Source organism: Umbelopsis ramanniana (genome assembly GCF_025399195.1).
Source record: "Umbelopsis ramanniana AG unplaced genomic scaffold K450scaffold_13, whole genome shotgun sequence".
NCBI classification, from domain to species: Eukaryota; Fungi; Mucoromycota; class Umbelopsidomycetes; order Umbelopsidales; family Umbelopsidaceae; genus Umbelopsis; species Umbelopsis ramanniana.
In genome coordinates, this window is record NW_026252099.1 from 280,141 (window position 1) to 291,121 (window position 10,981).

The window sequence follows — 10,981 nt, forward strand, 5'->3', positions numbered from 1 at the left end:
TGGCAATAAATTTAAAAAAAGAAAAAAAATCTCATCTTGTGGTCACTACTCTTTTGCCTGAACCAGCGAGACAAGGAAAAAAAAACTTATTATCGGCGATTCAACGGTCGTCGCAAATATGCCGTTGTGGCCACGCAGCTTTGCTTGGTCCAAACAATAGCTTGCTTCGTTATACCTAGAACAAAGTTTCCATACTGCAATGCACAGGCATAAATTGCATAGTACCGATTGCGCTTCACGTGTCGATATGCCGAGTGGCACGCGTGGACAAATTTCCAACGAACGAACAAGGACCGCTGGTCGTAATCCTTAATGGGGCAAACAGGCACATTTGGAGAGCGCAAGGACAACGAGGTCATAGTGAAAAGAGTAAATTGGCGTTTGCTAACGACAAGCCTATTTCTAAACAAAGTTTCACATTTTTAAAGAAGAGAAGGTTTGGGGGCTTTATTACGGTAGAGGGCATATTTCGAGAGACTGATCATTACGTAGAGAGACTGTACAGAGAAAAGAAAAGAAAAATCAAGCAAACAGAGATTTGTAAAGTCATGGAAGCACTTGACAAAGGCCATATGAAGTGATGCAAATGATTCAAAAAAAATAAAAACTAGGGCAAGTTCAAAAACTCAATTTGCTTTGAGTCTGCTGCAAACGTCTGCTCGCCGTTCCAGTCTAATAAATCATCTAATCGGATTTCCACATTTTGATCCGGCACTTTAGAGTGCAGTGGTGTCAACAATTGAAGAGTTTCAGGAGGTGACAAATGGTCGATTAGAGTATCATCTGAAGACAATGAAAGAGCTGGTGACATAGCAGTGTCGAGGGTAGCGTTATCAACGCAAAGGAAGTCTTGTGCAAAAGCACTGGATTCTTGCTTAACAGTCTCCGCTGCAGGGAAAGGATCCATACAAAGAGACATACATTTGAATGAAGAACGTTTGCAAAGAGGGATATGAGTGGTAGTCCATTGGGTGGTGGAATCAATCGTGGTGGTGAGAAGTCTGTACAAGATTGGGTTGTCCATTTGCAAAATGATAGGTTCGATTTCATTCAAACGCAGTAACTTTGGGGTGTCCTCAACGCGACCCGTGCTGAGTCGCGAAAACCGCCAAGTAAGAATTCAGTGATATTGTTAAACCTGAGTTGATCTTGCACCTGAGAAAGTTGAGTGACAAACATACGCAGTTGCGCAGAAAGCACCTCATTTTCAGTTTCTACAGTTTGAAGTCGTTTGTTTAATTCTTCATTTTTTTCTTTGAGTTGTTGATTGTCGTTTTCCAAATTGGAGATATAACGTCGTTTTCTATCTCTGGAGTCTTGAGCGGCTGCTCGATTGCGTAAAATTCTTTTTGCGTTGTAGTCAGTATATGAAGGCTTAGAGTCGTATACAAAGTATGTGAGGAAAAAATATTCACCTTTCTTTCTGTTTTTGGTCTTTGTCCTCTAGAGTATGCTTTCTCTTCTTTGGATTGATATGCTCCGAAGGACAGTCGCTAGACGGACTAGCAGCGTTAACAGCTGAAATGTCCTGGCTGTGGACACTGTCTGAAGAAGCATCACTAACTTGGTCAGCGGCAAATGAAGCAGCATCAATGAAAGCAGTAGTTGAAACTTGGGGCTTTGTTAAAAGAGACATTTTTTCTTGTATGATTCCACCACCCAATGGAGAATCTTGTATGAACGTAGTCTTCTAAAGAAGAAAACCCCAATGGTGAGGGAAGTTTTTGGACTTTATCAGCATTCGGACCACCAATCAGATACGTTCACGTTTTTCTGCCAAGCCATTTTCTTTCCCCCTAACCCAAGCATTGGGGGCTGCGGTAGAGTCGGCCCGTGCTGCTCACAGACCATTTTACCTGCCATTTTGCATGATACAGTGGAAGGGAAGGACATCGCTCTATACAGCTTGGCCATGAAATTGATTAAAATCTTTGATAGGAAATAATATTTGGTAATATTTCATCAATGGTAAAGAAGTAAATCTACATATTTTATTCTGCGCTAGCGCTGACAGTTGGTTTTCCTTTTGAATTTAAAATGTTATAGTTAGTCAAGATATGGCGATATACCAGAGGTTCAATCATAAAACTTGGTTAATCAAACCATTTCCACCCATAGCTGTATCATTTGGCGTCTTGAATATCAAAGATTTTCCCAATTGATCCATAGACACTGAAAGTGCTCGTAGCTCAAGATCACAGTGCATCAGAACAGAAAGTGCGGTTTCAATCTCCGGTGGTATTGTGTATTGCAAAATATTCGTCCCAGCTTGAATGGCCATGAAAATGTGAACTTGCCGTTTAGAACGTTGAATGTTAGTGTATCCTATACACTGACTTCGAGAAGTGACTTTCCAAGACTAATATTTGTGGCATAGCATGTGGCGAAAACTTGCATCCACAACTTTGAGCACGTTTCATGAAAGAGGTATCCTCAAACAATCTTGGACTGATCAATATACCTAGAAAAAAGGTTTGATTTACTTTTAGCCAACTTCCGCAGCTATAGCATTGATAAGTTAAAAGCCTCTTATATAAATTAAGCATGCTTCAATACCGAACATAAAATCAGTTTTCCAGAAGACAGCCTTTAAATGTTTGTGGTATTTGACATTAGTCTAAATGGAACGAACAAAGTAATGGGGATTCGCCACGTGACTTTTGCTTGAATAACCTTCTAGGTTTTTTTCCATATTGTGCCATTTGACAAAGTGAGATAGAGGCAAGAATGCTACTGAACGACGACTCAGTGAGCAATGTTGTTACGGGAACTTCCCTCGCAGGTATGGAAAATATGACTGATGCTGGATTTGTGCATCAGAACTGTAACATTCCCTACTTCATGTATGCTCACCTTCACCGGCTTGCATCCACAGTGATATTCGGTGCCACTACGGGATCTTCACTTGCAGTTCTACGAAATGCATCTGTTAAGCAATATGCTACATCGACTGCTGTTAACTGCGGATTGTTTAGTGTGACCTTTTTCAGTAAGTAACCTTATATTGTATGCTGGGAACTTTTAAGGTACACCACGTAAACTTTTACTAATATGTGTGGCCATGGCTAACCAGGTATACGCGAGGCCTTTTTAGCTTTCCAAAGGAGCAAGAATCCCCAATTCGGGCTCAAGGATTCGCAAACGCAGGATGCTGATGCTCTCTTCAGTAGTGCGATGGCAGGTGCAACCACAGGAGGTTTACTCGCTGCTGTAGCTCGTACGTTTCTTTCATACCTTTAGCTGTAATGTTTAGCCGAAATCTAACCTTGAATGTCGTGACAGGTGGCCCGAGAGGTTTGATTCCAGGGTTCTTTATGTTTGGTGCGTTTTGTACGACCGGTCAATTGCTATACACTGCTGGTTATCGTTGGAGGCAGAACATTATTTTGCGTTCGCAAGAAAACGACCAAAAATCGATTGAGTCCCCTATACAAGTATCCACTTCATTACAACGAAACATCAACATACCTGCACACTCAACTGTTTACGATGATGACGAAAACTTTAAACGAGACACCGCTCAGGATCGTGAATGGCGAAAAAACGAAGATAAGAAGAGCTTATGGGATTGGTTTGAAGTACCAAAATGGTCCCCCATACGGAAACTGACAGACGAAGAATATAAGGCGATTTTGGATGCGAAGCTTCGCGAGCTAGAAGCGGAAATGGAGGATATAGATAGAGAGATGGGCACCACTAGCAAATAAAAAATCTTGCCCAGGTCGTTGTACAATAGTAACATTCGTTAGACCCCATGAATGCAATTCTGCAAGTAATACAAAGAAAACTTTGATGTTTATCATTACAAACGATCCCGACAGCAGCAACAGGAAAAGAAAAAAGAGCTCGCAAAAAAAAAGCATTTCATTATTGTGCCATGTATAAACAGTTTTATCCAATATCTTCCATCTACTTCCAGAGCTTCTTTAAACTAGTGTTTGCATCTGAATCCTTCTTCATGACCTTGGCGACGGCCATTTCAAAATCTTCCTGGGTGACATGGACACGGCGCTCTCGAAGAGCATACATGCCAGCTTCTGTGCACACACCCTTGACTTCTGCACCGCTGCTTCCAGTCATCTTCTCTGCAATTTTTCGTAAGTTGATTCCTCTTGTCAGGTTCATCTTACGGGAGTGAATCTTGAGAATGTCGGCACGAGCCTATCAGGAAAAGAGGGTAGTTTGTAAATATGAAGAACCTTTAAAGATAACGGCAAATTGTTCCACAATGACTTACAATTTCGCTCGGTGGAGGGAATTCGATCTTTCGGTCAATACGTCCAGGACGAAGCAATGCAGAATCTAAGATATCTATGCGATTTGTAGCCATGATAACCTTTGAAAAAAAAATGCTGTCAGAATACGCTCAGACCATCGTGTATATGTTTTCTTAAATTACCTTGATGTTCTTGGTGGGCTCGAAACCATCAAGCTGGTTAAGAAGTTCCAACATAGTTCTCTGCACTTCAGAGTCACCGCCACCACCACTCTCGATACGGGCCGAACCAATTGAATCGATTTCGTCCATGAATATGATTGATGGTGCATGCTCTCTGCAATGCATGTAAATATATTGGGTGGGAGGCATTATTTACACTGGGAATGAAATACGTGACATACCTTGCCATGACGAAAAGTTCGCGCACCATTCTGCTTCCTTCACCGATATATTTTTGTACAAGCTCTGAGCCAGATACACGAATGAATCGACAGTCTGTGTGATGTGCTACGGCTCTTGCCAATAAAGTTTTTCCAGTTCCAGGAGGTCCATAAAGCAAGACACCCTTTGGTTGTGCTATACCCAAGCTCTCAAATAATTCGGGATGCTTCACTGGAAGTTCAATGACTTCCTTAATTTCCTTGATTTGTTTTTCGAGACCTCCAACCATCTCATAAGTGGAATCGGGCACCTTTTCCACCATCATGAGCGAAACAAGTGGGTCGACCTTATTAGGCAGAACCTTGTGAAGCTGGTATGAGTCGTTACGTAACGCTACTCGAACAGTGGGTGTGAGCGTTGAGATATCGATATCAGAGCCAATATCAACAACATATTTTCCTTCGGGGTGGACCTGCACAATGTTTTGATTAGAGACCACGATCGGATGCTTTCCGTACGCTACTGAAACTGTCATCGTACCTTGACAAGGACTTTAGTCTTTCCCATGACTTTTACAACTTCTCCAACATATGAGCCAGGTTCTTGCAAAAGCTGCAATTCTTCTCTTAGTAGTCGTACTAAAAAAGTGATGCAGAGTTAAATAACATTGGTTTATCTCCATTTGAGAAACGATCAAAGTGGCCAGCGGATAATTCATACCTTTCGCGTTCAATGCATTTCTTTGCGCTTCGAGACGACGAAGATTTTGAGTTTTCTCATTTATAGTAAGCTCGCATTCCTCTATCTTTGCTTGATAGTATTGCTTTACTCCTTCTTTCGCCATAGCAGGGTAATTAGAGTCTGTGAATGTAAAGTGGACCAGGTACTGGCGTGTCTTGAACCAGCAGCATATAACGAAATTGCGTGGAGCGCTCCGGCGTCATGACAAACACAAAATTTTAATTTACTCAGAAAAAACATTTTACTTCACAATGTGGAGGCAGTTTATTACGTTCAAAGCTCAGGCCCTTTCCCGGGTGATCGCTTCTCTAGAACTTTGTCAATCAGACCAACCGATAAAGCCTCCTCCGATGTCATGAAATAATCTCTTTCCATCATTTTTTCTGTTGCATATACATTAGATTACTTTGTCAGCGAAGTCATTCATCAAAAAAGTTCCAAAATCGCTTTTCTTACCAATAGTTTCCAATTCTCGGATACCAGTATGCTTTTGATACATCCTATTCAGTCTCTCCCGAACTCTGAGTATCTCACGAGCATGGATGGCAATATCTGATGCTTGACCAGATGCTCCGCCTGAAGGTTGGTGAATCATGATGGAAGCATTTGGAAGCGCATACCGCTTTCCAGGTTCTCCAGCTGTTAGAAGAAGAGATGCCATTGAACATGCCTGTCCAACACATAGTGTTGTTACAGGAGATTGAATGTACTGTTGAAGTGCCATGTTGTCAGTACATACGACAGTTACCATCCCAGCCATCCATCAACACAAACCTGCATCTGGTTTGGACAGCGACATTAGTCATGGATAAAACATATTATTCTTTTCCCATCAATGTTCACTTACAGTATCGTAAATGGCCATTCCAGCTGTCACACTTCCTCCTGGAGAGTTGATGTATATGTTTATAGGCTTTTCAGGATTTTCGGCTTCTAGAAACAACAACTGCGCAACAATCACTGAAGCCAGACTGTCATGGATCTATCCAAATGCCAGATATCAGCAACTCAATCTTATATTTCTGTTTCATGCTGTTGCCCTTACATTGCCATTGAGACAGATGATACGCTCCTTCAACAAGCGCGAGAAAATATCATATGATCGTTCCCCACGAGCCTTTACAAGATTGGAGGGTTTAAGTTTGGGGGTGGTGACTATCGGGACGTACGAAGGCTTGCACTTACCGTCTGTTCCACAACAAATGGTATGAGTGCGTCTGCGTGGGGTGGTTGAGTCCAGGCACTTTGGAAGCCGAAAGGGGTTGCCGAAGCGGCGGTGGAATTGCATCTCGTAGCCTGGTAACAACATGGAAAATCGATCAGGTGGGAATGCTTCAAGCCTCAAATGCTTTGCATTCCGCTTACCTTAAACGGCACCTTGGACAATGCCAAGAACCATGGTCTATGACGTGCCAACTGCGATAACATGTTGAACCTGGAGTTGTTGCAGGGCAGGATGCGTGTCCAGCCACTGCATTTGAATGTGACAGCGAAAGTGGGTGGACTCCGCACAAGCAACGACAGGAAGCTCAGACAAAAAAAAGTTTCTACAGTGGCCAGCCAAGTCTCTCACATTTATTACAACAATGCCAAAAGAAGTACACAACTCAAAGGTAAAATCCCTCATCAGACCGTCACTGCAATAGTGGTTATCAATATTCCATCAGAAGACTTTGATTTAATTCTTCTGATCTCAATCTACAGGCAGCAACCGATGTCGCGCAGGAGTCTAAGCCCTATCCAACTTCTACGCGAAGACGAGCGAAAAAATTACGAGCCGAGACTACCAAGACTAAAGGAGCCGGAGCTGCCAAAACTGAGGAAGTTGAGGAAGCTGATGACGAAGAAGTAGAAAAGGCTATCGTTGATGCAGATATATCTGTGGACAATATCAAGCCTATTCAGAAGAAAAAAGGAACGGGTAAAAAGACCAAAGTATTTGCTACGCAGGTAAGAACAAGAGGCGGATCATAAAACAGCGAACGAAACGCATAGAATGTATGACAATGTAACATGGCTAAACGAACGTAATTCTTTTTGGAAATTAGTCTTCGATGCTGAGCCTCATTGATATCGTTGCGGCCAAGGAAGACCAAAAATCACAAGGAAAATTGAAGCGTAGGGTAAGTTAAATTTCTCAACCTTAATTTTGTGAAATGGAATCACGTCATGATCCCCGGATCTACAACTAACCATTGTCGGTTGAATAGGCCGAAATCGAAGATAAGGCCGAACAACGTGAGCTGGCCGTCCTCGATGCTCAAGCGAAGAAGCAGAATCAATTGGTAGGTTAAATGTTACTGATATGAATGATGTTGAATAATGCAAAAGGCTGATCCAATTACTTGAATTCAGGAATTGGTAAAGGAACAGATAAAGAACAAGCGACGAATACAGAAGCGAGAAAAGAAGCGCACCCTGAAGCAGCAGAGCTCCACGGCTCAAGAAAAGGTACCACCAATTTCTCACCCAGCTTCTTTTTCTCGTATCACTGTCATCTGACCCATCGTAACCTATTATCAGCAGGCATCTTCTAAAAAGAAAAAGGTCGGCTTCGCATTATAAAGCATCCACCGGATCAGTGTACATTAGCATAATCTAGAATTTTATCAAGAAACCCATTAAAGCAACAGCATACAAATCCGATTTGCCAAGAATGTGGCTCATTACAACCGCCTGTTATTGGATATAAGCCACACTGAATTGAGTAGTGGTCCAAGCTTGTACATGTCACACAGTTCGCTTCCAGTCATCCCCTCTTTCGTGAAGGGTGAGAAAAGCACACAATCGGAGAATGTTGTCGAACTCACTGATTGAAGTAGCATGGAAAGATTAAGAAACACAATGTTCAAATGTTGATCCAGGGGCGAGCGAAAGAAACATGGAGAAGCTGATTGTACTTTGCCACTACCCGCAGCAAGGAGAAATTGGAAAATGACGGGTGGGGCCATCCACGTTTATAGTGTTATTCCGTTTCAAAAAGTATAAAAAGGGCCATGCAAATTTCCTTCTCCTTCCCATTTACTCTCAACTTCTTTCAAGATGCCTGCTAAAGCTGCTCCAAAGGCCATGCCTCCACCACCACCTCCAAGCCCACTATTCAATTACCATTACAACTATGCTTATAATTCTCATGGTATCTCTGTCAATATCAATTACAACTGCTCCTACCCGATAGCGATGTCCCCCCCTCCTCCACCTTTGCCAGTCGGTAAAGGGAAGGGAAAGCCAAAGGGAAAGTAGTTCTCGGTCCTTCATGTCCTCCAAGTCTTTCCACTCTGCGCTGTCACCTTATCAAGCCGCCACTTAAATTTATTCAACCCTCAAGCATCTCATAACCATAGTAGAATAGTTCAATTGCTTATTTTCTTCTAATTTAAACCTCACTTCGTATATACATCCTAATCATAAAGAATGATGAGCACTCATTGTATATAATCCAATCATCCGCCTGAGTTGTCTCCGGAACGGTGTGCTATTCAAAGTTGCGGTGAGGCTTCGTGATCTCGAAGCGTTCTCAGCCAATCGCTTTGGTGTGATTTGACCTGTCATATGAGGGAGATCATGCTTCCTTTTTCAGTAAGCCATTGGGGTGCGAGCCCATCTAAGTGGTGGCGGCTAAGCCAGCCTGACCTTGGCATTTTGTTGTGGGCAGTGACTGCATTACGATATGGCATCATGATTTTTAGAGATAAAATTGGTTGTTATCAACTTGGTGTTCAAAGTCATTCGATATGAAATGTAGGATGCTCCGAGCAGCTTGTATAAAAAATAGAAGGGGAAGGGGGAAATAATAAATGGCGAAAGTTCTGAGAAGCTGGCAGATACACCTGAGAAATTTGGTTTGTGACAGGGTGCGCGAAGGAAAGACTGACAAGGTCGAGAAGATATTACCCCCAACATATCAAATTACCAGAATTGGGACAAAAGATGGATCTTTATTTGACAATGTTTACGCGCACAATGTGATCTTCTCAATCTAATAGCCTCTGAGATACACTTTTTATCTTGGCTTTAAGCCCTTAGAAAATGGAATGGACAAGTTCGCTACCGGCTACAAAGTTTTGAATTAGCCACAAGCACTGTGCCGCGCAATAAGACTTTCTGTTTACTTACCTGACATACCAACACCCCAAGCAGCGCCTGAGGCGACTTGTGACCCGAATTTCTTTGCGAACTTTTTGCCCTTACTTTCTTCGGCCGATGATTCGCCTTGAACAGGAGCTGCATATACAGCCTGACCTGGTGGCGGAGACGGAGCATAACCTCCAGCAGGTGGGGGCTGGTACATGGCTGGAGGTGGAGGGTAGTTGTAAGGCAGAGAGCTAGTAGCTGGACTAGCGTAGGGATTAGCTGGAGGAGGAGGAGCTCCGTAGGGTGAACCACTTGGAGGCGGTGGGAACTGATTGTTAGCTTTGGCTTTGCTGGCTGGATTCCTATTTATGTAATTAATATGAGCGTGATCAACAACTGCAAGTTCGGCATATCTCACACAAGCCCTTACTCAATTTTGACGACATGATTTTGGGGGAAAAGGCCAGATTTTCCGTGGAGCTTGCCTCTCCACCAATCGTCATTCACTTTAGTAGAGGCAACGTTAGATTAGCTTTTTATCCATCAAACCAATGTATGCCAAAAACAGGTCAATACACATACCAAATTCCGTAACTTCGATAATATCGCCTTTTCTAAAGGTGAGGTCCTCGTGATCCTGGCCTTGGTAGTCATATAATGCTTCTGCAGATGTTAAAGAGTACGCTGGAGGAATAGGTTCCGCTTCCTTTGCTGGCATACCCATGAAAGGAGGCTTTTCCGTATTATTGAAGCCATTGTTAGGCAGTGCAGGCTTTGGAATTGGAAATTGCTTCTTCACATCGCTCATTTCGGCTCCAGGTGTGCGTCTGGGTGGGGGAGTTGTTTTGAAAGAGTTCGGTCGTGGGTTGGGAGGAGGTATATTAGCAGCTGAATTGCGAGGCATGGGCATCTCCGTTCCAGATGTGACGTTTATGCTTCTAGGCAAAAGTCTTGAGATTTCATCATGAGCTTGGACAGAAAGGTAGTTCTGATCCTTCAAAAAGGACAAGTTTTGTTGAATATTTGACAGTATGTAGTTTGCTAAGGCACTTTCTTTGTCGCTCATGGCAGTAATTAAACGGGGCAATGCCAAGAAAGAAGAAAAGTAACGCACCAGGGGTTACTGTCAACGGAAATTTGAAACGGCTACTTTTCCCGGCAGCGCCGACCAGTCAATCGCTGCATGTCTTTTGTTTCATTACCACTGTTTACGTGGTTCTACGCACTCATTTACCTCCAATTTAAAAGCTTGCGACCTTGCAAAACTTTTTAACGTGAAACTGTAGATGCATATCCTTAGTGATTTATGTTAATAAAGGTCAAAACGCTGAATCGCTCGTTGAGCACAACTGGCCATCTCGCAAGCTATTTATAGTACGAGCGCGCTAGAATTGTTATAACCGAAAAACCACTCAACGGTATCTCAACACTAGCAATTCTTTTGTCAATTCTGTTTGATAATTGGTGTCCCTATTGGCGTACATTTTCAAGCAATTTTTCCTGTCAGTCCAATGTCATTATTGTTTTGGAAGACTTGAATAGAATGCAATGTAAATGATACATTTT

The 10,981-nt window shown here is 42.6% G+C and overlaps 7 protein-coding genes across 7 annotated transcripts; 3 read left to right on the forward strand and 4 right to left on the reverse strand.

The window, feature by feature from the left end:
• Window positions 1-632: 632 nt before the first annotated feature.
• K450DRAFT_231133 (uncharacterized protein) lies at window positions 633-1,777 on the reverse strand. The gene is made up of 4 exons (XM_051587365.1): window positions 1,565-1,777; window positions 1,416-1,493; window positions 1,219-1,345; window positions 633-714 (listed from the first exon to the last, which is right to left on the reverse strand). Exons 1-4 carry the CDS (start codon window positions 1,588-1,590, stop codon window positions 685-687), a joined length of 261 nt encoding a protein of 86 aa, XP_051446779.1. The 5' UTR covers window positions 1,591-1,777; the 3' UTR covers window positions 633-684.
• Window positions 1,778-2,697: 920 nt separating this feature from the next.
• K450DRAFT_278848 (uncharacterized protein) lies at window positions 2,698-3,806 on the forward strand. Its single transcript, XM_051593309.1, has 4 exons — window positions 2,698-2,782; window positions 2,876-2,989; window positions 3,074-3,217; window positions 3,283-3,806. Exons 1-4 carry the CDS (start codon window positions 2,728-2,730, stop codon window positions 3,705-3,707), a joined length of 738 nt encoding a protein of 245 aa, XP_051446780.1. The 5' UTR covers window positions 2,698-2,727; the 3' UTR covers window positions 3,708-3,806.
• Window positions 3,807-3,808: 2 nt separating this feature from the next.
• K450DRAFT_231138 (uncharacterized protein) lies at window positions 3,809-5,502 on the reverse strand. The gene is made up of 6 exons (XM_051587366.1): window positions 5,321-5,502; window positions 5,141-5,238; window positions 4,621-5,072; window positions 4,400-4,553; window positions 4,238-4,336; window positions 3,809-4,161 (listed from the first exon to the last, which is right to left on the reverse strand). Exons 1-6 carry the CDS (start codon window positions 5,442-5,444, stop codon window positions 3,910-3,912), a joined length of 1,179 nt encoding a protein of 392 aa, XP_051446781.1. The 5' UTR covers window positions 5,445-5,502; the 3' UTR covers window positions 3,809-3,909.
• Window positions 5,503-5,557: 55 nt separating this feature from the next.
• Window positions 5,558-6,792, reverse strand: K450DRAFT_231147 (uncharacterized protein). Its single transcript, XM_051587367.1, is given in 7 exon segments — window positions 5,558-5,724; window positions 5,798-6,053; window positions 6,172-6,174; window positions 6,189-6,323; window positions 6,387-6,458; window positions 6,527-6,637; window positions 6,707-6,792. 7 exon segments carry the CDS (start codon window positions 6,767-6,769, stop codon window positions 5,615-5,617), a joined length of 750 nt encoding a protein of 249 aa, XP_051446782.1. The 5' UTR covers window positions 6,770-6,792; the 3' UTR covers window positions 5,558-5,614.
• A 502-nt stretch (window positions 6,793-7,294) lies between these two features.
• Window positions 7,295-8,087, forward strand: K450DRAFT_231154 (uncharacterized protein). The gene is made up of 4 exons (XM_051587368.1): window positions 7,295-7,464; window positions 7,552-7,626; window positions 7,697-7,792; window positions 7,868-8,087. Exons 1-4 carry the CDS (start codon window positions 7,396-7,398, stop codon window positions 7,904-7,906), a joined length of 279 nt encoding a protein of 92 aa, XP_051446783.1. The 5' UTR covers window positions 7,295-7,395; the 3' UTR covers window positions 7,907-8,087.
• Window positions 8,088-8,367: 280 nt separating this feature from the next.
• K450DRAFT_231156 (uncharacterized protein) lies at window positions 8,368-8,784 on the forward strand. Its single transcript, XM_051587369.1, has one exon. It carries the CDS (start codon window positions 8,384-8,386, stop codon window positions 8,582-8,584), a length of 201 nt encoding a protein of 66 aa, XP_051446784.1. The 5' UTR covers window positions 8,368-8,383; the 3' UTR covers window positions 8,585-8,784.
• Window positions 8,785-9,250: 466 nt separating this feature from the next.
• On the reverse strand, window positions 9,251-10,525 carry K450DRAFT_231157 (uncharacterized protein). The gene is made up of 4 exons (XM_051587370.1): window positions 9,998-10,525; window positions 9,846-9,921; window positions 9,458-9,777; window positions 9,251-9,395 (listed from the first exon to the last, which is right to left on the reverse strand). Exons 1-4 carry the CDS (start codon window positions 10,479-10,481, stop codon window positions 9,364-9,366), a joined length of 912 nt encoding a protein of 303 aa, XP_051446785.1. The 5' UTR covers window positions 10,482-10,525; the 3' UTR covers window positions 9,251-9,363.
• Between the last annotated feature and the right edge of the window lie 456 nt (window positions 10,526-10,981).